General features: G+C 49.0%; 1 protein-coding gene across 1 annotated transcript; it reads left to right on the top strand.

The window, feature by feature from the left end:
* On the top strand, positions 1–26622 carry Phgdh (phosphoglycerate dehydrogenase). Its single transcript, XM_034500399.2, has 12 exons — positions 1–253; positions 4946–5097; positions 6263–6328; positions 11055–11109; positions 11202–11300; positions 19128–19260; positions 19681–19829; positions 20755–20907; positions 23606–23738; positions 24712–24842; positions 25423–25660; positions 26359–26622. Exons 1-12 carry the CDS (start codon positions 116–118, stop codon positions 26511–26513), a joined length of 1602 nt encoding a protein of 533 aa, XP_034356290.1. The 5' UTR covers positions 1–115; the 3' UTR covers positions 26514–26622.

Here is a 26622-nt window from a genome sequence, read left to right as displayed (position 1 = left end):
GGGAGCGGGAGATCGAGAACCCTGCCCAGTCACCCGAGCTCGCTCTGCCTGCAGTTCCCTTAACTAAGTGCTTCTGCCCACTCAGAGCAACTGATTCTAAGGCCTGGCTCCAGAAATGGCCTTCGCAAATCTGCGCAAAGTACTCATCAGTGACAGCCTGGACCCCTGCTGCCGGAAGATCCTGCAAGATGGAGGGCTGCAGGTGGTGGAGAAGCAAAACTTGAGCAAGGAAGAGCTGATAGCCGAACTGCAGGTAAGGCGAGCGGGACACAAGCGAAATCACAGGGCATCTTTATGGCCAAACTGGCTGACCCCAGCGGTGCCAGGGCTGTCCTCCCTTATCTTATCAGTTGGTCCCGGGGCCTCCCGAGATTGGGGACCAGCAGTGGGAGGGAGTAAAGGCGGAGAGGAACGAATGGCCTGGAGCTGGCAGAATGCAAACTTTTCTTGCTGTTTGCTACCGCGTGTTTCTTGCAGGCACTGCAAAGTGCAGCTGCTCCATCTGGTTCTGCGGGATGCCAGAACCTCTCCGGAGCTTTCGCGCCTGGCTGCCCAGGCTACGAGCTCCCGGCTCGGGGTGCCACACGCAGAGACGCGTGTACCGGGAACTCATCCCTGCCCAGTGCAGGCTGCTGGGGTGGGGGCAGGGGGCGCTGGCTCTGCTCCTGCCGGTCCCGTTGCATTTGTGGCAGCGGACTCGCACCGCCTTTTGTCTGATGCAAGACCTTGGCGCTCTTTCTCGAGCCCTGGGCCTCCGGGGAGCGCTCTCGGGATTCGGGGCAGGCCGGGGGTGCAGCCAGAGCCCCGCGCCGCCCACGCGGCCGCCGCCTGGAGTCAGCCTCCACCACTGGCTTCATCGCCGATCAGGCCCGACTTCACTACATCAGAATCCTGTCCCAAGCTCAATAGAGACAGGTTACTTCTACCAAGTCTGCAGAGCAAACCTCAAGTCGTTATAAAACTTTAAAAGTCTTTCACTTATTTGCAAAGCTTTTGTAAATCGGGTGACTCTGCTCAGAAGTAAGGGGTTTCTGCTCTGTGAGCACTTCACTCCAGTTCCTGCCCTTCCTGCAAGTCTAAGGCATCCAGGTACGCTGTCTTCCGTCCCAGCTGTCATGCCCCACCCCCAAAGTTCCACGTGCTCGGCTTAGGACCTGCAGCCAGGAGGAATGTGCCTCTCCTCCTGCTCAGGCTGGGGCCTTAAGCCGCAGAGACCAAGCGATAACGATAACGTTGTTCTGGCTGCCCTAGAAACTCTCTGAGCTCGTCTATTTCTCCCAAGACCCTGCCCCGCCCCCAAGCCCTTTCCTCTACGGAGCTGATATCAATGGACCCAGCAGCTCTTATCCGAAGACTTTTTCTGGTCCCGGTCTTTATGAAGCTTGGAAGAACCAGGTGGAATTGGCACATGCCTTTAATCCCAGCACTCAGGAGGCAGAGGCAGGTGGATCTCTGTGAGTTCGGGGACAGCCAGGACTACACAGAGATCTGTCTGGAAAAGAAAAAAAGTGAAAAAGAACTGACTGGCTCATGACTAGCACTAAGGAGGCTGAGCAGGAAAGCTGTAGAGTGGCTTTCTGGCCACCAGTGGCTTCAGGCTTTGCTGCTTTCTAGGGGCAGTGAGAAATGGTTTTTTGGTTGGTTTTTTTTTTTTTTTTTTTTTTTTTTTTTTTTTTTTTTTTTTGGTTTTTCGAGACAGGGTTTCTCTGTATAGCCTTGGCTGTCCTGGAACTCACTCGGTAGACCAGGCTGGCCTCGAACTCTGAAATCCGCCTGCCTCTGCCTCCCAAGTGCTGGGATTAAAGGCGTGCGCCACCACTGCCCAGCGTGAGAAATGTTATATCCAATAAAGGGGCGGGAATAGGGGTGTGAGGAGGAGGCCAGCCCTGAAGGGTAGGGATGGGAGTCCAGCGCTAGAAACGCAGGGTGCTTTCAAGCAGTGGAGACATTTGGCAGGAGAGAAGAGAGTGCCATTGATTTGGCTGGCTGGTCCCTTGGTGAGTGCTCACCCTTCAGTGTGCCTTGGCAAAATACCCAGTTCAGAATGCCAATTAACTAATCTTGGATAACCTGTAGAAGGACCCACATTTCCACCCTCCCTCCTCATTTTATCTCCTTCTGAGAGTAGTCTGGCAGAGTGTCTCTTGCCCATCCCCATTTTAATCTTTGCAGTAAGAAGCAAGGGTTCCCTCCTTGCTGGAACTGGCCTCTGCTGCTTCATACTCTGGGCAGGCTGTTTGCCCTAGGCCCAAGGAGACGTTACCATTCACTCTCTTCCCTACTGACAGACTGCCAATCATCAGGGCACAGCACACTGGGGCACTGAGTTTCGTAACTCTTGATTGGTGTTGTGGAAAACAGTAGAGGCACAATAATATTGTTAGTCTTATTTCATGTGTGGGGTTTCCGTTCCTTGTGTTGGAGTGGGTGTGAGGGCACGTGAATGTGTGAGTGTATGAGTACAAAGAACAAATTAGAGCAAATTAGAGGGCTTTTTCTTTTATCATAACAATTATTTGAGACAAGCGCTCTCTCTCTCTCTCTCTCTCTCTCTCTCTCTCTCTCTCTCTCTCTCTCTGTGTGTGTGTGTGTGTGTGTGTGTGTGTGTACTTGCATACAGCTTAGTCCTCTGCAGATGTTGTTGAGATTCAGAGAAACATAGCATGCTCTGGATGTGATGTAGCATGCTCGTGTAATCCCACTACTTGGGAAGCTGGAGCATCAGGATTGCCACATTGCAAGATCATTCCAAAAAACCAAAGAAAGAGGCCGGCAGGCAGAGGCTGTCCCCTCATGCTTTTAATCCCGGCACTCAGAAGACAGAGGCAGGCAGACAGACCTCTATGAGTCCCAGGCCAGCCAGCGCAAACCTGCATTCCCTGCAACAGGGGAATCACCTGGAGAGCTTTTACCCTATGCACTAAGTGTTAGCAATCATAGACTTACCCACAAGGCCAAGCTCATCCTCTTGGGAAAGGAAGCATGTGTAAACTTGAAGAACAAGAGTGGGGATAGGTTTCCAGAGTCAGCATAGTTTTTCTGGAACAGCTATAAATCAAGCAGATCAGTGGCCTGCTGTTTCTTAGCTCTGAAGCCTAGGAGTGGGAATGGCAATGTTTGTAGGCAAATGTGGAGAATGTGCGTTCCAGATGAAATTCTAGACAAAGACCCACGGAGGTGTTTGTATCAAGGTGCTTGTATTCCCACTTGGTAAGCGCTAGAGAAGAAAGAGCACGCTCTGGGGTGGGGGTAGGGAGTGGGGGACTCGATTTTGAGAGCCTTGAATGTAATTCTGCCTCTTCCCAGTGTTGGAGCACTGGAGTAGAGTCCTGGGATTACAGGTATGCATCATGCATGAGAGACCATTCTAATCCCAGCACTACACTAGGAGATGTGTTAGGTGTGAGCATTTGGGTTGTTCAGTGATTTAAGTAGAGCAGGGGAGAAGCACCCCGGTAAGTTTGTAGTGAATAAGCTGAGGAAGTGGCATATAGTTGATGGTGTAGGAGGCCTTGGAAGCCAGCAAACTCTGATCAGCATTGGCTCTCATGTAGGTCCTGGGCCCTTAGGACATACCAGCTTTGGAAGCATGTCTGTGCCAGTCTTACTGGAGACGCTAAAGGTTCATCATTGTCAAAAGCTGGCTGGGGCTGGTGGGAGGAAAAGTACAGTTCCAGGGTGAGGGCCCCACAAAGCAGACTCAACCAGGGAGAAAAATAGCATTGTGGCTGCCGTTGTCCTTAGGGGCTGTCAGAGAAGCAGACAGTTGAAGTCCCTGCATCCTCTGCAGCTGCTGTTTCCTGTGGGGAATCCCCCAGAGCAATGATTGGGCAAGTTACCTGAACAGGGCAGGACCTGGGCTTAGGATCAGAGAAGAGAGAAAATGGATCCACTCTCCCTATCTCCCTGTGTGTGAGAGACTGGGAGTGCAGGAGAGTGGTAGGCACAACCTTCAGATGTCAGTTTTTCCTTCCTCTGAGGGATCCTGGGTGCAGGCTCTCAGGATTGCGCAACAAGCATTTTTGTTGTTGTTTTTGGGTTTTTTTTTTTTCCAGCTGAGCCATCTCACCCTCTCAAATTTGCAGCAATCCTTAAGCTCCTCCCACATGCAAGGCTTATAGCAGTGAGCTCCTGTATCCAGGCGGCAGCACTCTCCCAGGCTTGTGCACAGTAAATGCAGCATGGGCCTCGCCCTTAGGCTCACAGCTCTCCCCCTCTCCCTTCCTGTGGGTTCTTGTCTCAAGAACCACTTTCCTTTCAGCAGACATTGCCTTCCATTTTTGCTTACTTATTCAGTCAGCCAGCATTTACAGTCTATCTTCCTTCATGTGCCTGGCGAGGGGCTCAAGGAATGAAATTGGATGCCGCCTCTGCTCTTCAGCGGCTCAGTGTCTGTCCAAAGGAGGAAGTGATGTGGAACAGGGCTGAGTGCTATACCTGCATATCCTGTTTCCTTCTCACATACCTGAGGCCAGAACCTGCATCTCTCTCTCTCTCTCTCTGATAAGGGATGCAGCTTAGAGGATGGAGACCAGACTGGCGATGAGTATACAGGAGTTGCTGTTCTTTCTCTGGAATTTACCCATGAGGCAAGGCGTTGTATAGAAATGTTAGTGTGTACAAAGTTGACTAGGGCATGTGTCTGGTCACACTGAGGTACTGTCAGGATGGGTTATCCTCTGGCTCTAGGTCCTTATTGGGGCAGCATCTATGGAAAGATTAATCAGATGCCTAGAGCCTATAGCTGATGCTATAGCTGGAGTGTACTGACCAGGTATTCATGCTTACCATGCTCTCAAATGCTCTAGTCCACATTACCCTACAGTGTGCCAAGAAGCCAGACCTGCCTGTGAGTGGGCATTCATGCCCACAGGAAAGGTACCAGAGGCCTCGGGTATGTTACAGAATAATTAGATGAGCCCCAGTATTGTCTTCCTCTGCCCAGGACTGTGAAGGCCTTATCGTCCGGTCAGCTACTAAGGTCACAGCTGATGTCATCAATGCAGCAGAGAAGCTCCAAGTGGTGGGCAGGGCTGGTACAGGCGTGGACAACGTGGATCTGGAGGCTGCCACGAGGAAGGGCATCCTAGTCATGAAGTAAGTTGTGGAAGCTGAGGGTGGGTGTGGAGACCGATACAAAGAGGCGAAGAAACACTTAAATGAGAGCCGTGATTAAATGAGAGCTGGGTAGACGGCCTTTCAGAGGACTGTCTGAGCTAGGCACAGGGTCTCTGTGAAGGTGACTAGTTCAGTGTGGTTGTGCCAAGGCTGTGAACGTGAAGCTGAGGCTGTCTGCAATCTCAGGGTGTGGAGCTCACCCTCCTGTAGCACTTGCACGTCTGCAGCTAGCGTAGGAGCCAGAAGAGTGTAGGTGAGGTTTCCCTTGTTTCCTGCTCCAACCTGGCTCTTGCATTTTTGCTAGCTCCGTGGTCTGGCACCCTGTACAGGTGCACACGATTTCAAGTGACCTCCTGTCTCATGTCTTCCTTCATTTCCCTGTGCCAGGCTGAAGAGAAGATCTGTCTCTCTTCTAGCACTGTAGGTCCCAGAGGAGAGGGGTCCCTGGCAGCACTGTGTTGATAGAAGCTCAGGGCCAAAGATCATGGCCAGCAGGCACTGCTGCCCTGCCCTGACTTAGGAACCTGGTGGTGTAGTCGCTCCCAGTTCACTTTGCTGACTGAGTCCTGCCCTGCCTCCCTTCCCCCAAAGAGGGTAGGGGTTGACTGACAGAGGTCAGCACCTGATGGTGGAAACGTTAAAGGATAACCTACTGTGTGATCCAGCCCGACTTCTGCCCACACCCTAGCTGCTTGCTGAGGGAAGAGCTGAAAGTTCTCTTGTCTTACACAGAGACAAACTCTTACAGTCCTTTTGTTTTTCAGAGTCTCATAACTCTTTGTAACCGTCATTTCTACAGATGAGCATGCCCTGTAGAGGAAGCAGAAGGTTTAAATAAGTGTGCGTTGGGCTTTGGAGTTGTCAACATTATTCTCCTTTCCATCAGATGAGCTAAGCCAGAAATCTCCTGGGTTTTTTTGGATGTTGTTTGTCTGTTTGTTTTGTTTGTTGTTGTGTTTTGAAGACATAAATACAGAATGAAAGATAAAAACAGGAGCTTCATTCCTAATACGAGCCAGCTGATGGGACCCCAGGAGGCTTACCCAGCAGAGTGTCAGAGAAGCCAGAATGGGAGCCTGGGGCTGGAAGAGCACAATACTGGGTTTGCCTGGGCCCACTGACATCTCTTCTTTTGGGTCTTTAGCACCCCCAACGGAAACAGCCTTAGTGCAGCGGAACTCACCTGTGGGATGATCATGTGCCTGGCCAGGTAAGTCCCTGACTTCTCAGAAGACCCAGCCGCATTCCAGCAGGTCAATGATTACCACTTGGCAAAGCAGGCAGACCTGGAAAAGACACACAGATGTCTCAGTCTGGAGTTCTGCAGGGTGCTGAGTACACAGACACAATGTAGCTTCTTGGGTGGTTTGAAAGTTTGCTTGGGAAGATGGATAGTGTCTTACTTAGGGTTTCACTGCTGTGAACAGACACCATGACCAATGCAAGTCTTATAAAGGACAACATTTAATTGGGGCTGGCTTACAGGTTCAGAGGTTCAGTCCATTATCATCAAGGTAGGAACATGGCAGCATCTAGGCAGGCATGGTGCAGACAGAGCTGAGAGTTTTACATCTTCATCTGAAGGCTGCTAGTGGAAGACTGACCTCCAGGCAGCTAGGATGAGGGTCTTAAGCCCACAGTGGCACACCTACTTTAACAAGGCCATACCTCCTAATAGTGCCACTCCCTGGGCCAAGAATATACAAACCATCCCATTTCACTCCCTGGCCCCCACAGGCTTGTTCAAACACATGTCTGAGGGGAGCCATATCTAGCTATAGCATAATAAAAAGTACATCTAGTCCAACTTCCATTCCCCATAGTCTATAGCAGTCTCAACAATGTTAAAAGTCCAAAGTACAGGAAACCAGCAGGACAAACTCCAAACTCTGCATCTCCATGTCCTGTCCGATGTCAAAGCAGTCTTCAGATCGTCAACTCCTTTGTCATCTTTGTTGACTGGAACAAACTTCTTTCTCCTGTGCTGGTTCCACTCCCTGTTAGCAGCATTCCTCAGCAGATATCCTATGGCTCTGGCATCTCGAAAATCTTGGGGTCTCCACGGCAACTTCAATGTTACAGCTTCTTGTTTCAATGTCTAGGATCCACACGTGATCTTCTAGGCTCCTCCAAAGGGCTGCCGTCACTTCTCCATCTCTGCTCTCTGTAGCATGCTGAATTCAGGTTGATCCACTCCATTGCTTCTGCTGTTCTTGGTAATCATCCCCATGGTACTGACATCTCCAATACACTGGTGTCTTCTGCTGCAAATAGGCTTCACCAATAGCCTATCATAAGCTCTCTTCCTGATGCCAAGCCTCAAATCCTTTGACCCCTGCAGTCCTGGGCCATCAACTACAATACACCTGAGCCTGCACCTTCACCAATGGCCTTCCATGGCCTCTCACAGTGCCAAGCCTCAGCTGCTCTTCATGCCTTCAAAACCAGTATCACCTGAGTGACTCTTACACATTACCAAGTACAGCTGCAGCACGAGGTACAACCTTGGCTATCTCTGGAACACAGCTTCTTTGTGCTCTCAGAAAACACTTCCCAGAAGATTTCACCTCAGTGATGCTGGTCTCTTCTCAATCACCACTAATTTCTTAGCTCCAGCTAACCAGCATCAATTGTCCCAGCAGTCCCTTCTATTTTTCACTCTAAAGCCAGAGCTCCTGAGTTTTGCTGCTTGCAGGAGCTGGAACATGCCCCCTTGTTCTATTATGTTATCACTAGCTTCCTGTTTTCCAACTCCTTCACTGCCTGAGCTTGGCTGTCCTGGATCTTGCTCTGTAGATTGACCTTGAACTCAGAGATCTACATGCTTGTCTCCTGGAATTAAAGGTGTGTACCACCATGCCTGGATCTAAATTTAGCTGGGTAGGATCTTGCCAAAGTCTCATTCTGTTATCTTCTAGAACACAGGATTCAGCTCCATTTCACTTCCTGGTGCCCCTTTAATATTCAGACCATATATTTTATATTTTTTCCTTTTAAGCTTGCTGCTACAATTGTTCAAAATGTTCATATTGACTTAACCAAAGAACAAAGTCTCTGCTAGGCTTTTTTAAGACTTCCTTTGTCAATGCAATTTATACAAATCTCTTTACCTTAGCCTCAGGGAGACTCTTTAGACAAGGACAAAAAGCAGCCACATTCTTCACCAAAATACTACAAAAACAGTCTCTATGCCACATACTGAAATTCCTCTCCTCTGAACCTCTTGGGCCAGGTCTGCACAGTTCAAATCACTCACAGCAACAAAGTCTTCCACATTCCTACTAGAATAGCCCAATAAGCCCCACTTAAAACATTCTATGGCTTTCCAAATCCAAAGTCCCCAAATCCACATTCTTCCAAATAAAAGCATGATCAGGCCTATCACAGCACAATACCTCAGTTCTGCCTTAGGGTTTTACTGCTGTGAACAGACACCATGACCAAGGTTTATAAGGACAAGTCTTATAAAGGACAACATTTAATTGGGGCTGGCTTACAGGTTCAGAGGTTCAGTCTATTATCAAGATGGGAACATGGCAATGCCCAGGCAGGCATGGTGCAGACAGAGCTGAGAGTTCTACATCTTCATCTGAAGGCTGCTAGTGGAAGACTGACTTCAAAGCAGCTAGGATGAGAGTTTTAAGACCACGCCCACAATGACACACCTACTCCAACAAGACCACACCTCCTAATAGTGCCACTCCCTGGGTCAAGCATATACAAACCATCACAGATGGTAACAGCAAGCTCACAGAGAGTGTACACGCCCTCCTCCTACACACTATCTCTCCTCAAGCCCACTGGGTGCTGTGCCTTCTCTAGTCCCCAAACCTTTGAGAATGCTCTCTGTACTCTGCAATCTCAAGTACCATGTATGTCCAAATACCTCTGCTTACTTGTTAAGCATTGAAATTTTATGTTTTAACCCTTGACTCTGGTTGGGACAGCTGGGCCATGGTCCCCATGGTACTGGCATCTCCAATACTACCCTTCTAGGCCAGCAGTTCTCAACCTGTGGGTGGTGACCCCTTTGATAAATACCTCCAAAAATATTTGCAATACAATTCATAACAGGAGCACAATTACAGTTATGAAGTAGCAACAAAAATTTTATGGTTAGAGTTCATCACAACATGAGGAACCGTACTTAAGGGTCAAAGCATTAGGAAGGTTGAGAACCACTGTGTAGGCCTGTATTGTAATGCATGGAGTAAACACTCTTATCATGCATGTGCCTACCTGTGGACTCCTATCTATGGGAGCTCTTCTGGCAGGGCTATAGGATGTGTGAGCCTCCTTGGGGACAGTCTAATGACCCAGTGGATGGAGCACATAATACATGATATGAATGCATCCTAATAAGCCAGGCAGTTGTTTGGCAGACATAACACACTTAATAGGCATGGTGTGTGTGTGTGTGTGTCTGTCTGTCTGTCTGTCTGTCTGTCTGATACTGGCTTTCTAGTAAAAATGGGGCGGAAGCTGTTCTGAATTCCTTTTGAAGACCCAGCCAGCCAGCACTCTTGCCTGGGGCCTGAGACCTACTGTGATTAGAAAGTTCTCTCTTTTCTATCTTCCTCCTGCTGGGAGAGTTAACCTTTGCTCTACCGTCTCCCAAGATTCCTGCCTAGCAGTGCAAACATTGTACTGGTCAGTGATGGGAGGGGAGGAGAGTGAGCCCAGCACATGCAGCAGAGCGCCTCAGCTAGAAGTTTCCCATGGTTTCCCAGGATGTCTGGGCTGTGCCTATCCCCAGAGAACTGTACAAGCCTGGGGCCCTAGTTTAACTTGTACTGTTAAAGTCTGTGATACGTTGGCCTGTCAGAGTTCAAGAAGTCTCCCTCAACACAGCTTTCTGATTCTTCCACCCCTGAGGGTGAAGAAAAGGTTTGAGAACGAGGAAGTTTCCTTCCAATGCCAGAGTCAACCTATCTAAAGGAGCAGGCAGAGAGAGTACTGTAATTTGATGAAGCCCCCCCCCAAGGATCCCTTGCCTGATACCCCTCATCCAAGATGATGTGTGTGTCTTATTAGGAAGTACCTGACTCAGAATGCTAGTGGGTGTTCTGCTCTTCAGGTAGCTCTCAGGCCTGGGTGAGTGGTTTAACCTGAGTGCCTACAGCATGCACGAATGAGCTCCTTTGTTCAGGAGATGAGTGGTGTAGGCCCGAGTGCTTCTCAGAGTCCAGCATAGGGAAGGTGTACAGCACGAACCATTCCTCAGCTCTTTATTGTTCCTAGAGGTGGCCTTGGTGCCATGTCCCACAGTCTGTGTCTTACCCTTAAGTCCTAACTTTGCCCTAACTGCCTCTCTGTTTGATCCAGAAAACAAAACATGGCAACTCAGACTTGCACAGGAGTCAATAGAAAGAGACGGTTTGTGGTGTGTGGGTGAGTGTGGATCAGAAATAGGCCAGGTGGTGGTCGTGTCGGAAGTATTAGGATCATTTGGGGCTGAGTGGAAAGGACTGTTGATATGGTACCCACCTGCCTCCGATGAGCTCTCTTGGGCTTTAAGGAAGGTTAATCAGCTGCCTCTTGATAACAAGAGAGGTCATCCAGAGTGGTCCAGAAGAGGAACCAAACAGGAGTCTTTGAAGTATCTGGCCCTGTAAGCTTTGGAAGGCTGGCCACTGCCTACGGGAGAAAACTTGCCAAACCCACTCACTCGTCTTGGTACCTTGGTGGTGGAAGCACATCAGATTCTTCCCCAGCCTCCTGGCTAGAGACAGATGTCCTATGATTCTCAAGTCGTGTCCTACCAATGTTCTCACTGTCCCAGCCTTCCCTTAACACACAGTGGCCCTGCACCGGAGCCCCCACACCCACACTGAGTGTGGTTCCAGGAAAATGATGAGGATAGATGGTGGCTGTGCTGAGCTATCCGTGTAACCTTCTTCCTGGGCTGACCCGCTGAACCTGCTGTGTTCTTGCAGGCAGATTCCCCAGGCGACGGCTTCAATGAAAGATGGCAGATGGGACCGGAAGAAGGTAAGCTGTTGACTCCACATGCGGACTCAATGCCCAAGCCCCACTCTTGGTCCTGACTTGGTCATCTTTGCCTTTTACCTTTCTGGTTGCAGTTCATGGGGACAGAACTGAACGGGAAGACACTGGGAATTCTTGGCCTAGGCAGAATTGGGAGAGAGGTGGCCACCCGAATGCAGTCCTTTGGAATGAAGGTAAGGGTAGTCCAAACACTTTGGGCATGGTCCTTTCTGAAGCAGTATTGGAAGAGATGGCTAGGCATGGAAGTAGCTGAATGCTTTGCTGTGCGTGGCTCTCTAGAGCCTCTTATTAGATGAGCAGTAAAGTCAGAGAGAAAAGGAACTTTGATCTCACCATTAGGACATTTGAACTCAAAAGCTGGGAATACTTGATGCAGGTCCCTCAACTCCTGGGTATCAATAGCCCTGAGTCTCAGTGGGCCCGCAAATGTTCTTCCATGACACACATCCTTTCTTGTGGTGTTACAAGGGCCTCTTAGCTATTATGTGTCTCCTCTCTCTGATAATTTAAAAACAAACAGATTTATAGCCAAGAAATGCTTTTTGTCTTCTTTGTTTCCTTCACTGTCCCATCAAAGTTTAAATGTGCTGACAGATGAACAGAGTGTCCCATGTTTGTAATCTCAATGTTTGGGATGGGAGACTTTGGCAGGTGGTTCATGAGTTCAAACCCAGCCTGGGTTGCATAACAAGCTCCTTTCTTTAAAATATAAGCTTGTTTGCATGCCCTGCTAAGAGAAATTACTAGACAGCTTCATATCTGTCTCAGAAGTCACTTCAACTCTCTCGTTTTCAACTCTGGGATCCAGGAAGCCCCTGGGTGGATGGCTGACAAATGTGACCAGTGCTTGTCTGTGATGAGAGCTGAAGGCAGCTGAGTGGATGCCAGTGGACATTCCATATTTAATGTAATTGTTGAGGGAATTATGGTCACACAGCAGCCAGAAGGCTTTAGTTAAACATATGAGGAAAATTGTTTAGACAATCAGATCATTCCATGATGAACTCTGATTTAAAAGCTAAGGTCCATGCTTAAGCAATCCTAAGTACATGGAACCAATTCAGCTGGGCTTGGGACAGACAGTAAGGATCACCCCATGGTTCCCAAGGTTCTTGTGGCGTCAATACCCAGACTCTCCTAACCTTTGAACATTAACACTGGAAGACCTTGCAGTTAACTGAATCCAGCCAACGGGCCCTGTTTTGTTTCCAGAGTAATGGTGGTGAGAGGGAAGCCTCCCTAGCCACCCAGTGCTGCCCATTTGCCCTCCCCCCCCAAGTGTGGCCCATGTGGGGCCTTGAGCATCAATGTCAAGAAGTGATATATACTTCTTAGACATATGTTTGTGTCAGAGAGATGTCTAGAGCCTGCTCATCTCAGTGCTGGTCTGTAGCTTTGAGTATAACATACACAGCATGCTTGAATGTGTTTAAGATAAAGTTTAACAATGTAGTTCAGGCTAGCCTCAAACTTATGATCCTTGAGCCTCAACCTCCTGAGTCGTGGAATGATAGGAATGCAAAGCCTTATGTAGCCATTTTTAACTTCTACCGGAGGTTTGTAGGCATTGTTACCTTTACTTGGGGCTGCTTTTTGTCACTCTACCTGCCTTGGTTTTGGAACATTCTTGGTGAACTCCTAAGACATGGCATGTAATGCCCTCCCTGGCCAAGCCCCTTCAGCGATCTCCCGCTCAGCCGACCACCCTGCGATATTTCTGGGTTTTAGTGAATGTTATCTTGGGATACAGAGATTCTCCGCCTTCCAAGCTCCTCTCCTGCCTGTGTCCTTGAAGCCACAGACAACAAGATAACATACTTCTTAGCATCTAGATTAGGAAACAATGATCACATTAAGAAATTATATTTTTGTGCGAGTATGCACAGTGTGCACAAGAATGCACGCACATTGGGCTCAGACAGATTGTGAGACTTGGTTCTCTCCTTCCATTGTGTGGGTCCCAGGGATCCAACTCAGGTCGTCCACCTTGGCACTACATGCCTGTGCCTGCTGAGCCATCTCACTAGTCCTGTGATTAATTTCTTTAATATTAAGTTCATTTTCAAACTAGTGTTGTTCCCTTTAAAAATAATAATTAATCTTGTAGAGCATGGAGATTTATAAATGTCTCTTTACCTTGAGATTTTTTGTTGTTTGATTTGTTTGGGAGTACTGGGTGTTTTATAAAAAGAAAAAAAAGCCAGGGATATGTTTAGAGGCACAGTATGGTGCAGGGGAAGGGGGGACTCTGCGGGCCCATGCTGAGGCATTCCTCCCCCTGAGGGACCAGCCACACATGATGGTATAATATAGAATAGAGTTTATTTAGGGCATGGGGAGGGCAGTTGAGGGAGTAGAGACAGAGAAGGGCAGACAGACAGAGACAGAGAGACAGAGACAGACAGAGAGACAGAGGAGTAGAGTAGAGGCCACCCATGAGCACGTGGGGGTGGGGGAATGGAGAGAGAGGGGACAGAGAGGGAAGAGAGAACGAGAATAAGAAGAGCAAGAGAGTGAGGAGGGGGCAAGCAGCTCCTTTTATAGTGAGTCAGGCACATCTGGCTGTTGCCTAGTACCTGTGGTGCAGTATCTAGAAGAAATGCCAACATTGGGTCTTGAACCCAGAGCCTTGCACAAGCTGATGAGTCGCTAAACCACTGAATTACATCATTGCCCCCTCTTATTGTTTTGTCTTGAGACAGGGTCTGGCTGAATTACCCAGGATAGCCTTGAGCTTCTGACCCTTTTCCCTTGACTTCTAAGTGCTGATATTACAGACATGGTCCAGGATGCCCAACCTAAAGTAATGTTTTAACTATGTAATAAATGACTGTCTCCTGAATCAGCCTCCCCGCACGAGCCTCCTCTTTAGCGCTGCTTTCATCCATCCTTCACCCCCACTGCATTCTCTGCATGTGCGTGGAATGTGCATTATGCCTAGAGAAGGTTGCAGGCCCATGTAGGACACAGTGTTGCATATAGTGTTAAGGTAAAAATACAACTGGACCTACTATGTTAAACTTATGTATGGAATGCTGTGGCCTGGATTACTGGTTTGTTTGGGGTGTTTTGTTTTGTTTTGTTTTGTTTTTATTGGCCATTCCACCAGTAATAGACATTGAGGTTTTAGCATAGGCCCTTCCATAATTCCCACGGGGATAAACTTCATCCCCTGGGCTTGCTAGCACTGTTAGAGGGATTAGTGTAAGGTCCAAGTGGGGACCCTTTCAGGCTGGAGGAAAGCTGATCATGATGGCTCAGAGCTCTGCCCTACCCACCATCCAACAGCCTGTACCAGACATTTTTTGTGGATGCCAGAAAGCAAGGAGAGGGTATTAGGCCAGGTGGAGCATATCTGTCATTCAGGAAACTGAGGAAGGGTAAGAAATTTCAAGATTAGCCGGGTCTGCATACTTCCTGAGATCCTGCCTCAAGTATAAACAGTTAAGGCCTAGAAAGCATGGAAAGGCTGGAATGGCTGGGCATCGTATCAGGAAGCTTAGCTAGAATATATCCTACTGTCTGTTGGGTGTGGGGGGAAGGGGGGGTCTAAAAAGCAACTAGACAGGTTTGGGCTTTTGAAACATTTGGGGGGGGGGGGAGAATCTTTGCAAAACCAAGGAATCGTGGCTAATAGTGTCCGATAGAAAAGACAATGGCTTTAGCAGCATTGAGGAGGAATGGATTCTACTCTGCTGTTACCTGGAACTTTTTTTCACTGTGTGGCTAAATAATAGACCGTAGTTATCGACACTACTTGTTCATGGCAGTATATCCCTTAGGATGTGTGACCGGGTCCAAGCCAGCTTGGAACTGAGCCCTGTGCCTCCTTACCAGGGACCCCACGGGAGCTGCTCTGTATCTCTCAGTTATGTCTTTGTGGCCAGTATTGTGATGAATCTTGACCTCAGCACCTGAGGCCCCTGAGGGAAAGCCTGAGAGAGTTGGTTCTGTCTTGACAATGTGGGATCAAATTCTGGTTGTCTGCCTTGACAGCGAGCAAGCAGCCTTAGCCACCAAACCATCTCACCACACCTAGAATTCTTAACTGAGAATCCCTGGAACAGTGACCTTCATATCCAGCCCCAGGTTCAGCAAAGGTGCAATGAGATAGACACAGGCAGGAATGAGGAGAGGCTGGGGGAGAGCTGGGGGTGGACCAGTGCCCTCACCTAAGCAGCTTTGAGGTGACATTTTGTTAAGTTTGTATGTGAAATCCATTGAGGTTGGCAAAGGGAGTTTTGATGCTCAAAGCACAACTATGTGAAAAAGAAAACCGTTTTCTGAGCAGCTCTGCCTTGGAGCCCCTTAAATGTCAAGGCCTCATTTCTCCATCCTCTGCTAAGCCAGCAGAGCTCTGCAGCTAGAAGAGGAGCCTCCTGGCTCTACCTTCTGTAACACCAGCAGGGTGGCACTGGGTCCCTTGAGGAAAGGTGTCTTAGTTACCTTTCTACTGTTCCGATAAAACACCTTGGCCAAAAGCAGTTTGAAGGGGTGGGCATTTTAACAAGGAAGTCGGGGCAGGAACCTGGAAGCAGGATCCCAAGGCAGGAACTGATGTGGAGGCGACCCAGGACTGCAGCTTACTGGCTTCCTCAGGCTACTTTCTTATACCACCCAGGACCACCTGCCCACCGGTGACATACCCACAGTGAGCTGGTCTTTCCTGTAGCCATCATTACTGAAGACAATATCCCGCAGTCTTGCCTAAGACCAACCTTATAGAGGGATTTTTCTCAGTTAAGATTCCCTCTTTCCAGATGTCTCTAGGTTTGTATGGAGTTGACAAACCAATCAGCACACTCCTTCTGTACACTAGGACATCTGAGCCTTTTCTGGACATGTAGGAGCCAGGCAGGCATATCAGCCTGATGTTATTCTGTCCGCTTTTGCCGGCAGAGTCCCCTAGTGTGAGAACTCCAGCCCAGTTCAGCTCCTTTATGCCCTAGTCACCCCTAGTGAAAAACAGCAGCCAGGCTTCTCCCAGCCCTCAGGTGAGTGAGGAAGAAACTCTTATCTCTCTGTGAAGAAGCTGTGCTCTCTGGCCCCTCCTTTCCCAGCCCCCTCCTCTCACCCCAGGTACCTGCTGACACTGCAGGGACAGTGAGCCTGGCTGTCGGCCCAGAGTTCTGCTTTGGTCCCCTAGAGTGGAACAGACCACTGGGAGTTCCTCAGTCACACATGGCTTTGAGATCTCCGCTGTTCTTTTCTACTCTTCACTGCATATGAGAAGACAAATACATCTGGATTAGAGATGAACGGGGCCATTGTTCTGGTCCTAGCTGGCACCAGCAGACAGAGATGAATGAATTGTGGGGATGGAGCCAGGGATTCTGTCTCTCCCCCTGAGCATTTCCTTCTCAGTACAGAACTGAGCAGGCTCCATCAGAGGAGAATAATGTCCAAATGGGCCCTCCAAACCCACACGCCCTCATGCTCTGTGCTATAGGGTCCTCACAGGGCCACAAGAGGCAGTGCCTTTATCTCTAGCCTTTGCTAGTGGCTGGGATGGGGGAAGGAAGGGGACTCCTTGGCTTTATGTATGAACAAGGCTGATGATGCAAAATGTGGCTCCAAACTATTAACTTATTCATAACTATTAGTGTTTTTTCTTCCCTAGAAGCTCTGTGTGTAAAAAGTCTATTACTGTAAGGCTGGGTTTATAGTCCCTAATTTTAAGTAATTCACACACCATATAGTAGAGGACTATAAGTGTTGAAGTTAGGTCCCAGTTCTGCCTCCCAGAATTAAGACTCAGACTCAAATTATATTTACAAATACCTTGGCCATATAGCTAGGCTCAACTCTGACTAGATCATAACTAAAGATACCCATTTATTTTAACCTACATTTTACCGTGTGTCTGGTTACCTGTGCTCAGGTACCATGTGCCCATGTGTCCATTGGACCTCCCTACCCCAACCCCAGCCCCAACCCCTGCTTCTTTCTTCTCTCCCAGAATTCTTTCTCCTCCCGATGTCCCAACTCTATGTCTTGCCTAAGCCATAGGCCATAGGCTTTTTGATTGACAGGTGAAACATCCATACAATATACAAGATGATCTCTCTACATAGAAGCAGAGAGGAGTGGATACCACCCCTCTCTGCAGAGGTAGCAACTGCACAGGCATGAGGCCTCATTCCCTCCGTGTTCTTATTTACACTCGAGTCTACTACGAACATATCCTTAAAGGGTTAAGGGGGGTTTCTTTTCTCTCGGAATATATTTGCATTAGTGAATGTTAGAGCAGTAGATGGCAGAGGTCGTCTCTCCCATAGTTGTTTGTGTTAGGGTCCTCACCTATCTAGAGGAGCCTGACAGACACCTGGCAGCAGCTGAGGAAGGACTCCTAGCTCCAGTCACATCTCTTGGTTGCAGCAGGCATACCTGCCCCAGTGGATTGACTATACCCTTCCTTCCCAAGGACGTCAGGGCCTTTGTGACTTAGGGTTCCTGTGCCCCTTTCTCCATAGTCAGAATCTCAAACAAAAGCTGAGCTTGGGAGGGAGGCCTCCTGGATAGATCAGGCAAAAGCGAGTGCTTAGGTCTTTGTTATTATAAACCCTACATGCCTGCTTTCTGAATCCACCTGGCTGCTTGTTGGGGGATGATGTAACTGAGGTCATGGATCTTCCTGAGACTTGAATGATTCTTCCTTGAGATTGTCACCTATGCTGGGTTTCATCTCATCCCACTTTGTTCTCTCATGGGGAGGAGGGTGTGCGTGCACGTGTGTGTGTGTGTGTGTGTGTGTGTGTGTGTGTGTGTGTGTGTGTGTGTGTGTAGCATGGATTCTCCATCCCTTCTCTTGGCTGAGTTAGGAGGAGCCAATTGTCCCTGTTGGACAGTGCTGTCCTCTCTCATGATTGATTGCCCCCACATTCTTCCCCCTGCTCTTATCCCACCTTTCTGCCCTCCATGGAGGAGCTTAGGCAGTAGATGAGCTGGGCCCGAGGCCAGAGTATGAGTTTCTGCTCTTTGCCAAAGAGTGACCACTGCCTTGGTTTCTCCCCACTAACATGGGGAAATAATACCTAATACGTCAGGTATGATAGGTGAAAGCCTCACAGCCAGGCCTGGTAGCACAGGTCTATAATCCTAGTACTTCAAAGGCTGAGGCAGGATTTCAACTGTAAGGCAAGCTTAGGTAAAAAAAAAAAAAGCAACAACAAAACACCAGACACAGTAAAGGTTACATAATATTGCTGTTACTAGCTTGCCTTAGTCAGCTGTGAGCACAGTAAACGTTACATAGTATTGCTGTTCTCAGTTTGCCTTAGTCAGCTGTGAGCATCTGCACTTCGCCCGCTTCCCAGTTCTCGTCTCTGACAGGTGATGACACTGAACCAGTTTCTTGAGGCGGACATGCCACGTTAAAAACTTTGCCGTTGGTCACTGGAACTTCAGTGTGAGTTGAGACTTTAAGTTCCGCATGTTGTGTAATCTAAGTTATTTCAAAACCAGGGGCATTTTAAGCCTCATTGAACCAAATTCAGAGGTAGGGCTCTTCCCACTGGTGACGTCAGCCCTACCTAGTCTCTCACCCTTCTTTCTACTGGCATGTCTCGGTTTCTATTCTGATCCCATGGATTCCATCCTCTCCAGTCTATCCTGGGCCTTACAGCTGCATCTACCAGCCTGTCTTCTGTTTCCCGGGGCATCATGTTCCCCATGGAAGTGCCCTCCCTCACCAGCTCTCCTGTCTCAGGGCTTCTGAGAGCTACTTGGTCCAGCCACACTGAGCTGCTCCTGCATCACTGGGGGTTTGGAGCTTGGTGACAGGCAGCCTCCCCTTTGCTCTGGCTGTGCTCCCTCCAGGTTCTGCAGGCCTCCTTCCACTGGCCTAGAGCCATCAGAGTAGCCCCAAGCCTACTGTACACTGTTCTGAGAATTACTAGGGATTAGTTAGGCTTAGTGTGGCACCAGTTACTAATGGTGCAGTTGCTGCTAATGACGATATTGGTACTAAGATGCTTCTTCCTTCTCTCACTTCTGACCAGACTATAGGCTATGACCCCATCATTTCTCCTGAAGTCTCGGCCTCCTTTGGTGTTCAGCAGCTACCGCTGGAGGAGATCTGGCCTCTCTGTGATTTCATAACTGTCCATACCCCACTCCTGCCCTCTACCACAGGTAGGCTCTCTGTGGGTTTTCTGTAGATACCATCAAGCAAGTGCAGGGAGGGAGCTGCTGGGGGCCTGCTGAGCATGGTGACACTTTGTCACAAGTCCTTGCCTCAGATGGAGGAGGGGTAAGCTCGATGGAATAAGCCTGGGTATCTAAATAGACTGACTACAACTGGCAACCCCAAGATAGAGGCTTTATGGGACCCTGCATTTGCTTCTTAGACCCACTCAAAGCACCATCATCTCCTAAACTTCTTGAATCTAACCCACATCCATCTGTTATCCTAGAGCATCTAGGAAGACAGAAGAGAGAACACGGTAGCTATCCAGCAGAAAGAGGCCTCTGGGGAGATGTAACTTGCAGGACCTGTATTAAGTGAGGGAGTCAGGAGCCATCATAGTAGGCAACATCTCCTCTCTCTTCCAGGCTTGCTGAATGACAGCACCTTTGCCCAGTGCAAGAAAGGTGTGCGAGTGGTGAACTGTGCTCGAGGAGGCATTGTGGATGAAGGTGCCCTGCTCCGTGCCCTGCAGTCTGGTCAGTGTGCTGGGGCTGCACTGGATGTGTTTACAGAAGTAAGTGCTTGCAGCCTCTGTGTTGGGTCAGAGGGGAAAGGTGAGGAGCAGAGAGGCCTTGGGCAAGAAAAGTGTGCCATCTTGAAGCTCACTGTCTCCAACACAGAGAGAGCTGTACTGCCAAGAACACAACTGTGGTTTTGAAGAGGCTTTTCCACTGTGCTGCTGTTTTCTGCAAAACTAGGGTCCTGAACAGGACCCATTCCTAGTTAAACTGTTAAATAGTACCCGTTCCTGATCAGGCTGTTGCTATATTGATAACTTGGGGAAGACAGAGGACTAGACTAGGAATTTCTGACATGGAAACAGGGAGTTAGTGTGTCACTCTTGATACTTGACTTAAGTCAGACATATGGCCAAGGAGATGACAGCCTGCCTGGTACCCATTAGCGTTCCTCTTTTCCTCTTCCCTTCCCAGGGAGGATCAGAAGCCCAGGAATGATGACAGTATTCTCCCAAAGTCCCCAGAGTGTACTCTTCTCCTAGCTCAAAGGTTCAACCTCAGCATACAGAGTCCAGAACATGCGCTTCCACCAATCCTGTTGGCCCCTCTCCTCAGAAATGTTATCTTAGCATCTGGGTTCCTTGGTGTGGGCCCAGAGAAAAGAATATGGACCTCGGCTTAAATGTGGGTTCTAGCTATGAGGTTGTAGCAAGTCACTGGCCCCCTCTGAAGCCCCACAGCACTGGGATATTCCAAGCCAAGGGTGCACAGTGTTTTGGTTGTGTTCCTGATTCTCTGAACTCTGTCACAAGCTCCACTGTGAGGACCATGTTCCTAGTAATGCAGCAGCATCTTCTGCCATCAGTATCTTTGCAGTGTCTGCTGAGATCTGAATGGTTGCAATTCTCAAAGTTCAGTGGCAACAGCAGCAGAGGGTGTATAACCAGTTCATAACCAACTTAGAGATATTTCTCTGGGCAGGAACCACCACGGGACCGGGCCTTAGTGGACCATGAGAACGTCATCAGCTGTCCCCACCTGGGCGCCAGCACCAAGGAGGCCCAGAGCCGCTGTGGGGAGGAAATCGCAGTCCAGTTTGTGGACATGGTGAAGGGGAAATCTCTAACAGGAGTCGTAAGTATCTTGGCATGAGCTAGGGGTGGACAGGCTCAGCCCTGGGAACTGAAGAGTTGGAACCTGTACTTGTGTTGGCGCCTGGGATAGAGGGACAGGAGCAGCCCTTCTGTAGTCTTGATAGCTAAGACCTTGGAGCTGGGAGTCTGGTTCTGAGTTGTTATATTGTAGCCTTGCTGCAGAGATTGTGACGCTTCCCAGGCTCAGCCACCAGAAAAAAGGCTCCTTTGTTGTCCACATGCCTTGGGAATGAGGAGGTGTTGCTAGGGTGACAGAGCAAGGCCGTGTGTGTGTGTGTGTATGTGTGTGTGTGTGTGTGTGTGTGTGTGTGAGAGAGAGAGAGAGAGAGAGAGAGAGAGAGAGAGAGAGAGAGAAGGGAAAGAGAGGAGGGAAAGAGAAGGAGGGAGAAGGAGAGGGAGGGGAGAGAGAGGGAGAGAGATACGGGGGAGGTAGGTGTGTATTAGGCATTCTTTGCATCAAGTCCTTGGTCAGAACTTGCCCCACTTTCTCTGTGAACCTTCCCTGTTGGCTGCCCCCTTGCTCAGTCTGGTGAATACCAGATGCCCCACATTCTGGCCTCAGTCTTTCTTAGGAGCTTGCTACCTCCTTCAACACTTTCTGAACCTTTGCAGCTCTGCCTCAGTTTTTTGCTACCCATGATTGTGTTTGTTTGGTTGATTGGTTTTGGTTTGCATTGGGTTTTTTTAAGGTGGGGTCTCACTATGTAGCCCTGGCCTCAGACTCAGATCTCTCTACCTCCTGAGTGCTGGGATTAAAGGTGTGCTCTGTCATACTCACTGGCTCATCTTACAGGATATAATGGGTTTATTATCTTGTTAAAGCTGGATTGTAAGTTTGCTGAAGACAGAAAGGTTGATTTAAGTTTCTCTGCAGCCTGTATAAATGACCAGCAAGCAAGTACTTAATACTCTGAAAAATCGGTGGATCTGATTGGGTGTGTGAGAGGACCCATGGCCTTCCCAGCTGACTCACAGTGTGGAATAGTCAGATTTCACTCAACCCTCCTTCCTCCATGTAGCTCAGTTCTCTGTCTTGACACAGTCGGGATGCCATTTGGTCTGTGGTGATTAGGGGCCATTTGTGGTGTGAGAGCCTGCAGAGCCTGTGATGACAGTACGACATTGACCTGTCTGTCCTCTGCACACTGTGTTGGCTCCTTGAGACCAGAGCACATTTTCCTGTTCATCTGGCTTCCCTGTGAGTTTTTGAGCAGGTGACCTTGATCGGGCTTCTGGCTGAGTTGTCCAACCGGAGAATGGAAGCCCGGACAAAACAGTCAGTCTCCTGCCTCGGCTGGTGCCCTGCTAATAAAGGCAACCTCATAGAGCTTGACCTTCTCAGATCTTTCAAAGGCAGACTTCTTCACTCTCCCTGGGAACCCTTCAAGGTAGCCACCTGCCCTGATGTGGTGGTGAGATTCCCATGACTTTCTGACAGGAACTTCTTCACGGAAACTTCATGGTTTACAAAGACGGAGTGTTACCATCTTACATAAAATATGAAATCTCTTAGCACGATAAATGTTAGCAAATCAAACAATCCACCCCCAGCTGCTAATAGCCTTTGGAAAGAGATGTCTTTATTACAAGAGGACATCTCTCCCTAATTACTCCTGCATCTTCTCAAGTTCTCTGACTATAGCACAGATGAGCGTTAGGACCAGGCTGGTCTCCAGAGTCACCTGACTCTACCCTGACATCTTCTTCCTATTTATTTTTAAGACAAACCACTGCACATCCTTTTATTTCATAGACCTACAGTCAGCAAGCACATCCCCAGGCTGGACTCTGTGGGCCCCGCACACTGGACAAAAGTAAAATGTGCTGGGGTTTTAGCTAAGCACATCTGCTCTGTCTGGGTCCACCCCCTAGTCCTCTTCTTTTCCTTCCACTGACTTCTGCAGCTTTTTAAAGTAGCACTACAGGCTTGTCTGGTGATAACTGAAAGCAAGGATAGAAGCATTATGGTTTGGTTTTTTTTTTTTCATTTCATAGCCACTTATTTGATTTTCTTCATCAAGCCCGAGTCTTGTTTGTTTGCCCGTGGGGCGGGGATTTGGCTTGTGTTTAGAGACAGGGTTTTACTCTGAATCTACAGCTGGCCTGGGATGCAGAGAGAACCTCCTACCTTGGCCTCCTTACTGCTCGAGATCACTTGTAGGAGCCACCATACCCAGATTTAAAACTCAGGTTCCTAATAAAATCCATCTTGGATGGATTCTTTCTAAGTAGCCTCAAAGAAAATTGTTAACACCTGACTGAGAGCCAGAGCATCTGCAACCACAAAAAGGAGTAGGAATTTTACCTCAGAACAAGGAAGCTCTGTTGTTGGAGTCCCGGGAGGGGCAGGGAAGGGTGTGCCTTGAGACTCTATACTTGAGATGTTTAGGGCTGTTCTACTTGGCCCTGGATGCTCAATTTCCCAGCATGCCTCAACATAACTTGGCATTGGTGGATGTTTGAAGTATAATATAGTATAATCAGAACTGCCTGAATGTGTTTATAAGTCATGGTAACTGATCATAGTGTTTAGTGACTAATGTGAACAGTCATTTAAAATAATCAAAATAGATAATAAAATGAGCCAGATATGGTAGCTCACTCAAGCTGACTCTTGACCACACAAGATTGATTCAGTTGTGCATTCGAGCCCTGATTTATTCTTCCTCTTTCTGCAGGTAAATGCCCAGGCCCTTACCAGTGCCTTCTCCCCACACACCAAGCCTTGGATTGGTCTGGCAGAAGCTTTGGGCACGCTGATGCATGCCTGGGCTGGCTCCCCTAAAGGGACCGTCCAGGTGGTTACACAAGGTGAGCCTAGGTCTGGTCAGGTCCACAGCATGAGCTAAGGGTACTGTCTAGAGACAGGAAAAGGGGGACGTGGACTTATCTCTGCTGGGTGTGTCCAATGCTCATTGCAGACCTAGTGGCAGATTCAGGGGACTTGAGTCCTGCTCTGGGTGTAGCTCACCCACTATGGTGTAAGTGGGATACAAGTTCCCTGGGAAAACTTATTTGTCACAGATAACATTTATGCAATGTTTTTAGGATACACATGTTTCCCATGCAAGAGAAACCAGATAGTTTCATGTTAAAAGACACTGGAATCTGTAGAGAGAATCTAAACTATCCAGCAAAATTGTGTCTGATTCTGACCTGTAGTTGCATACAGCTCTGCTTTCTTGATAGTGGGTCCACATTTCTGCAGATGGGGTTGGTGGTCCCTTCATCCTGTACATAGCTGTCTTCCCCCTTCACCTGTTTGGCACCTGACACTTTTGGGGAGAAATTGTGAAGTTAGGCAGGTCAGGTAAACCCCAAACACTGGGATTACCAAGGATAGGCAGAGCTAGGGAGTGCCATGTCCGCTAGGCTGAGTACCCAGGCCCGAGGAAGCATGCCAGGGGGCTGTGGTCTGTAGTTACCTCAGTGGCACCTATCTGAGTGTTTACAAGGGTCTTCCCACCACTCGTGGCATCACACACTTTTCCAAGTATCTTCTGCTAAGACAGGCAAGGCCACAGTGGCCAGTTGAGTTGGTCTGCATTTTAGAGGGAAGTTTCTCCAATTGGTTAGAGCTTCCTAGATTTCTGGGCTTGGACCCAGATCTGTCCCAGCTGGCTTTCAGCACTTGGAAGCAGTCACAATGCCCAGTGCCCAGTGCAGCTGGGGTTCCCAGGGCAACAAGGGCCTTGAGGCTGAGAGTTAAGAGCCTGTGACTCCCTGCCCCCTCCTTTGGTACCTAGTGAACAATGATCTTCAGAGCAACTCTCTGTGTCCCCAGGAACATCTCTGAAGAATGCTGGGACCTGCCTGAGCCCTGCAGTCATTGTCGGCCTTCTGAGAGAAGCATCCAAGCAGGCAGATGTGAACTTGGTGAACGCTAAGCTACTGGTGAAAGAGGCTGGCCTGAATGTGCGCCCCCTCTTTACTCTGAGCACTGCTCTGCCCCCTTCTCTTTTTTAAATTTGTTTTTAAGATATTCTCATAGAACCCAGGTTGTCCTTGAGCTCCCCATCCTCCTGCTACTAACTCCCCAATGCCAGGATTATAAGCATGTGCCCCCGTGCCTCGCTCCACCACGCATCTTAGAAGCCTGTTCACAGTTTCATTCGGGTTTGCTTCTTGCCATCCACCCTGCCTACTGATGAGAACTAGCCTTAATTCCTTCATCTGTAAAGAGAAAGAGCATATGTCTGAGCATGTCGGAGTGAGTTCATACTCACAAAAATACTGTATGTATAGTGCAAAAATGCTCTAAATGGGCAATCCTCCCTATATGGGGCATATTGACTGTCCCAAGAAGCTAATGTCTGGGGACATAATGCTCATGCCATCTGTCCCTAACCCCAAGTCACTGAACTAGTGGGCTAAACTAGATCTCTCTCTCTCTCTCTCTCTCTCTCTCTATCTCTCTATCTATCTCGCACACACACACACACGTGCTTAGGCTGAGGGGAGAGAGTTCAACTGTGTCTGTGTCTTCGCTCCGCAGGTCACCACCTCCCACAGTCCTGGGGTCCCAGGGGAGCAGGGCAGCGGGGAATGCCTCCTGACTGTGGCCCTGGCAGATGCTCCCTACCAAGCTGTGGGCTTGGTCCAGGGCACCACACCAATGTTGCAGGTGCTCAACGGAGCTGTCTTCAGGCCAGAGGTGCCGCTACGCAGGGGCCAGCCCTTGCTCATGTTCCGGGCTCAGACCTCCAACCCTGTAATGCTGCCCACTATGATCGGTGAGAAGGCTTTTGTGGGGGAGGCTGGCCAGGCTTCTGAGGTAGAGATGGAGGAGGTCTTCCCTGGAATTGGGCCCTGGAGAGATGCTTTCTTTGGGCCTTTTTCTGCCTCGGGCATGTCTATATGTTCCTTTCTTACAGAACTGTTTCTACAACATTAGGCTGAGGCAAGGAAAATGGCTTATCTGAGATCACAGAAGTAGGGGCAGAGCTGGGCAGAGTGCCCATTATCCCCAGCCATGGTACAAGTTTACAATGTTCCTGCACAGTGGGAGCTTCCTAAATGAACTGTCTAAGTCCTAGTGACCAGCTTAGCCACAGCAAAGTGTGTCAGAGCACCTCTTCTGTGGTGTGGCCCCGGTCTCCTGGGACCTGAGCTGCTGAGGGTTCTGGGTCTTGGCAGAGAGTGTGTCCCCAGACTTTGGGGGGGGGGGTTGTCTTATCTCACCATCTTTGCCAGATGCTCAGAGGGAGGTTCCTTGCTTTTCTTCCTCCACCTCACTTGACGCTCAGGCGGTGCTGAGAAGAATCTATAGCAGAGGAAAGTCACCTGTCCTGCCACTTCAGCCTCATCCCCCTCATCTTCCCTCCCCCATGCAGCTTTGGCCATGGAAACCTGACTTCTCCATGCTCTAGACCCTGCCCTCTCAACCCTTCACTCAACCGCCATGCTAACCAGGGCTTTCCTTTCCTCCCAGGCCTCCTGGCAGAGGCAGGAGTACAGCTGCTGTCCTACCAAACCTCCAAGGTATCTGATGGAGAGACCTGGCACGTCATGGGCCTCTCCTCCCTGCTTCCCAGCCTGGAAGCATGGAAGCAGCATGTATCTGAGGCTTTCCAGTTCTGCTTCTGACCCTGGGGCCCAGCGCCTCAGGCTCTTCTGAAGAAACCTGCTCACTGTGACCTATAGGGAGAAGAGATCCACATACCTGAACTAATAGCTAGTAAAGAATCTAACTCCA

The sequence above is a fragment of the Arvicanthis niloticus genome, chromosome 4 (genome assembly GCF_011762505.2).
Source record: "Arvicanthis niloticus isolate mArvNil1 chromosome 4, mArvNil1.pat.X, whole genome shotgun sequence".
Classification (NCBI taxonomy): domain Eukaryota; kingdom Metazoa; phylum Chordata; class Mammalia; order Rodentia; family Muridae; genus Arvicanthis; species Arvicanthis niloticus.
The sequence above is the reverse complement of the archived record's forward strand: the minus strand, read 5'-3'. Positions and strand labels throughout refer to the sequence as shown.